The 4063-nt window shown below is 58.1% G+C and overlaps 1 protein-coding gene across 1 annotated transcript; it reads left to right on the top strand.

The window, feature by feature from the left end:
- The first annotated feature begins 672 nt into the window (after nucleotides 1–672).
- Nucleotides 673–2305, top strand: PIANP (PILR alpha associated neural protein). Its single transcript, XM_075727635.1, has 5 exons — nucleotides 673–689; nucleotides 839–1404; nucleotides 1565–1646; nucleotides 1903–2130; nucleotides 2284–2305. Exons 1-5 carry the CDS (start codon nucleotides 673–675, stop codon nucleotides 2303–2305), a joined length of 915 nt encoding a protein of 304 aa, XP_075583750.1.
- Nucleotides 2306–4063: the final 1758 nt, after the last annotated feature.

Raw genomic sequence — 4063 nt, forward strand, 5'->3', positions numbered from 1 at the left:
AGGTAATTCCATGTTAGCTAAGAGGAAAGTAAATATTAAATATTTGATAGACATATTTTTGCCCTTAAATTCTTTAGTAAGGCTGGACTTTTCTCGCTGATTCACTCTCTTTCTCAGTCCTCTTGGTTTATCACTCTCGTGCTTCCCCTCTCACTCCGTCACTCTGGCACACAATGAAACGGCTCTTTTTTTAATAAATGGATTACACGCTCTACACTATAAATAAACACAGGAATTAAGATTCCAACTTGTTCCAGCGATAAGCAAACAAAGATGCCTAATCCCCCTCTCGGCCCTCAGACAGGAGAGTCCCCGGGGAAGCTGCGCATGTGCCTCTGCACGTGTGCTCCAGAGATTGCTCCTTGCTTCTGTGTGCATATGCTAGCGCGCATGTTTCTGTGCAGCGTTGGGGTCGGGGCAACGATGCACCTCCATGCAGGAGAGCACGCAGGCGTGGGGGGCACGAGAGCTGGAGCGGGTGCACGTGTGGGTGCAGGGGCACCCCGTTGCCCTGCCCACCGGGGCCGGGAGCTCGCCCGCGGTGGCACGCACTGCTTCCAGGGAGAGAGCGGATGCTGCTGGGTGAGGGGATGCTGACGCCTCTCCCTTCTGGTTCCCAGTGAAGAAGATGAGACAGGATCCTTGCTGAACAAAGACGCTGTTGCTTTTGAGATGGAGCCCAGTGCCTGGTAGGTTCACAGCTTCCCACGTTCACCGGCAACACGGGAAGGCAACGGGAGCGTGGGTGGCGAGCTGCTCCCGGCTGCTCCGGGCTTGGTCTTTCAACAGGAGGGACGTTTCAGATAAGGCTCTCTTCTTCCTCCCCTCGGTCCTGCAGCAGGATGCCTCCACTCCTCTCCTGCATCCACTCCCTGCAGCTTTGGCATCTCCTCCTCCTGGTCTCAGCCGTCCCTCCTCCTGGCGTCTGGTCTCTTCGTTCTCGGGGCCTGGCGGCCGCTCGGCCTCTTTGCACCCGTCGGAGCCCCTCAGCCCCGCGGCCCATTTGCATCTGGGACAGGACCTCGCTTCCAGAGAGGGATTCTCGCTTCGCCCTGACGCGCCAGCGAGCCCTGCCCTCCCGGGGGGGAGACCTGCGGCACGTCGTGCGGCTGAGGCGCCAGGCGGCAGGGGCCCGCCCTGCCACCCCCTCCGGATTTGAGGACGGCATGCCCTCCTCCCAGTACCCCTGGGCCATCGTGTGGGGCCCCACAGTGTCAGATGAGGACGGAGGGGACACCAACTCTGCCAACCCAGGCTTCCCACCGCTGGGATACACCTTTGTCTCGCCACACGGGATGGCAACAGCGCAGCCCAACTCCCACTCGCTCCTGCACAACGCGGGGCTCAACCTGCGCGAGACCCCGGCCACCCTGCGGCCCTTCTTGTTTGGGCCCCGGGGGGAAGGTAAATCTGCCCTTTGCTTCTTTCACCCCCCTGTCCCTGCAGGAGCACCTCCTTCTGCAAAATTCACAAGCGCCCCAGCAGGAACCTCCCCTTGCACTGCTGCTCTCCGGGAACCGGTGGGGGTGGCCATCACACCCAGCTCTCCTCCTCTGTCTCGCAGGTGTGGACCCCCAGCTCTACGTCACCATCACCATCTCCATCATCATTGTCCTGGTCGCCACCGGGATCATATTCAAGTTCTGGTGAGTGGGGTTTGGGCCGATGGAGGCTGCCACCACGCCGGTGTCTGCAGGCGGGCGGGCAGGAGGACTGGTGGGCTTGGGACCCATTTGTCCCGAGGGTGCGGATTTGGTGCTGGAAGCCCTCGGGAGGTTTGGCACGTGGCCGCACCAGGCTCTAACGCTGAGCATAGTGGGGTCTCACGAACCCCTCTGTCATGGAGGGCCAGGGCTTGTTTGAAGGGGCTCTCTTCGTCTCACCCCTCGTCTCTCTCCAAAGCTGGGACCGTAATCAGAAACGCCGGCGTCACTCGGGGCAGCAGAGCGGTGGGAGGCAGCAGGAGAGCCAGCAGCCCCTCACGGACCTCTCCCCCACCACCGTCAGCATTCTGGGGCCCTACGGTGACCCCCTGGCCCCCACGCCCGAGGCGGAGGAGTCCAGGCAGGGCCAGGAGGGTGTGGAGAAACTGGGGGGCCACGGGAAGAGCACGGCCTTCCAGCTCAACCGGTGAGTGGCCGGTGAGCCGGGGCGGGAGGGGGTGGCGGAGGACAGGGGGACAGGCAGGCTGAGGCAGGGCAAAGGCGCCGGTCGGTTAGCCGGGGCGGTGGGGCAGCATAAGCACCCGTTGCTAATTAATTTCCGATTCCCTTTTCCCCCCAGAATCCCACTGGTGAACCTGTGATGCTCACGGGAGAAGCAGAGCTGGTTCCCCCCACCCTCCCGTCACAGCCGGCGAGCGCAGACTCATGCCGCCTCTGCTACCCCAGGAAAAAACAACCTCCTTGTGCCACGGCCCGCCACCACCATTATTAACTAACTCCACCAGGACGTGCCTGGGCAAATGGACGAGCTGGGCCTCCTTAGCCTCCTGCTGGGGGAAGGTTGGGGACCCCCCCGCCCACGCAGGACAGGGTGATGAGAGAGCAGGATGGTGGGAGGGAAGACAGCTGGTGGTGGTGTGAAATTTTGGCCTCCCCGGCCCCTCTCCTAGCACACACGCAGACACACACATACACTTGGATCTCCGTGACTCTCTCACCAGTGCATGCCTGACATCGGGGGTAGGCAAGGTGGAAAGGCATACCCCTGTCCCCGTGGGCCCTATCCCCTCTGTGTGTCCCCTCCCATGTTGTGTGCTTTGAAGTGAACGTCTGGAGTTCAGTGGCTGCAGGATTGCCCTCCGGGGCTCGGTCTCCCCTGAGCCAGGACTCAGGTGGTGGCAAGTTCTTCTGTTCCCAAGGTCTTGGCCCTCCTGAGGGTCCCAAGGGTGCGTGAAGCTTGGGCAGAAGAGGCTCATACAGCACCTGGGCCCCCTCAGCAACCCATGTCCTTGAAGGAAACATTACCTCCCCCCTAGATGGAAGATATTCACATCTTTCCATTTTCTTTCTGCCTAACACTCTTCTGGTTTTTCTCCTCAGCTTGTATCTTTCTTCATCTCTCCATCCCCAAATTTTTTCTCTCAGTTCCTCCCCCCACCACTCTCTTGCCAGTTAAAGTTGGAAAAGGTTCCTTTAGCTTTCCAAATGTTTTGATCTCTTGGAAGCCTCCTTGCTGTCCCCCTCCACCCCCTCAGTCTCCTTCAGCAAGGTTTTTCTGAACAAAGTCTGAGGCGAAGCCCTGTGCCCATCATGTTATTTAGCAAGCGTCCTGTACATTGGGATACTGCCGAAACAGCTAAAGCATGGCATACAGATATAGCTGAGCATGAGGAACTTGAGTTTTGCTGGGCTGAGGTAGGGAATTGTTTTCAGACACTCATGCCACAGGCAACAAGCAGCAGATGTGACTCTTTGTGCCTGGGATGACAAAGAGCAATTTAGAGTTGACCTTGGGAACATTTGGAGGGTTGCCATGTACTGCTGGTAGGTCTCTCCTGGAATGCAAGGTGACTGGAGACCCACGAGGCAATGCTCACCAAGGGCATGAGACAGGGGATATCTGGGGTGCCAGCCTTCATAAGTGTATTGCCCCAGATGGTCAGGGACCGAAACCAATGGCGTGGGTATCGGTGCAAACTGGTTGCCTGAGCGTGTACTTCAGGGCTGTGGTGGTCTGTAGGGGAGGCAGCCACATTGTCAGTTACTTGTGCAACTGTAGGATGCCCCATCCCTGGAAGAGTTCAAGGGCAGGTTGGATGGGGCTTTGAGCAACCTGGTCTAGTGGAAGGTGTCCCTGCCCATGGCAGGGGGGTTGGAACTAAACAATCTTTAAGGTCCCTTCCAACCCAAACCATTCTATGATTCCATGTGTGAGCAAGATCAGTATGTCTCAACCTCTTCCTATGTGTGGACCCATGGGTGTCACTTTGAGGAAGTGTGAAATGGCAAATTTCACCTTAATGACAATAGTTGCTCTCCCTTGGTTGTTGTGGACACCTTCAAAGTAATTCACAGACCCCACATTGACAGCCACTGAGCTGAAATTATACGGATTTAGG

The sequence above is a fragment of the Pelecanus crispus genome, chromosome 1, assembly GCF_030463565.1.
Source record: "Pelecanus crispus isolate bPelCri1 chromosome 1, bPelCri1.pri, whole genome shotgun sequence".
Classification (NCBI taxonomy): Eukaryota; Metazoa; Chordata; class Aves; order Pelecaniformes; family Pelecanidae; genus Pelecanus; species Pelecanus crispus.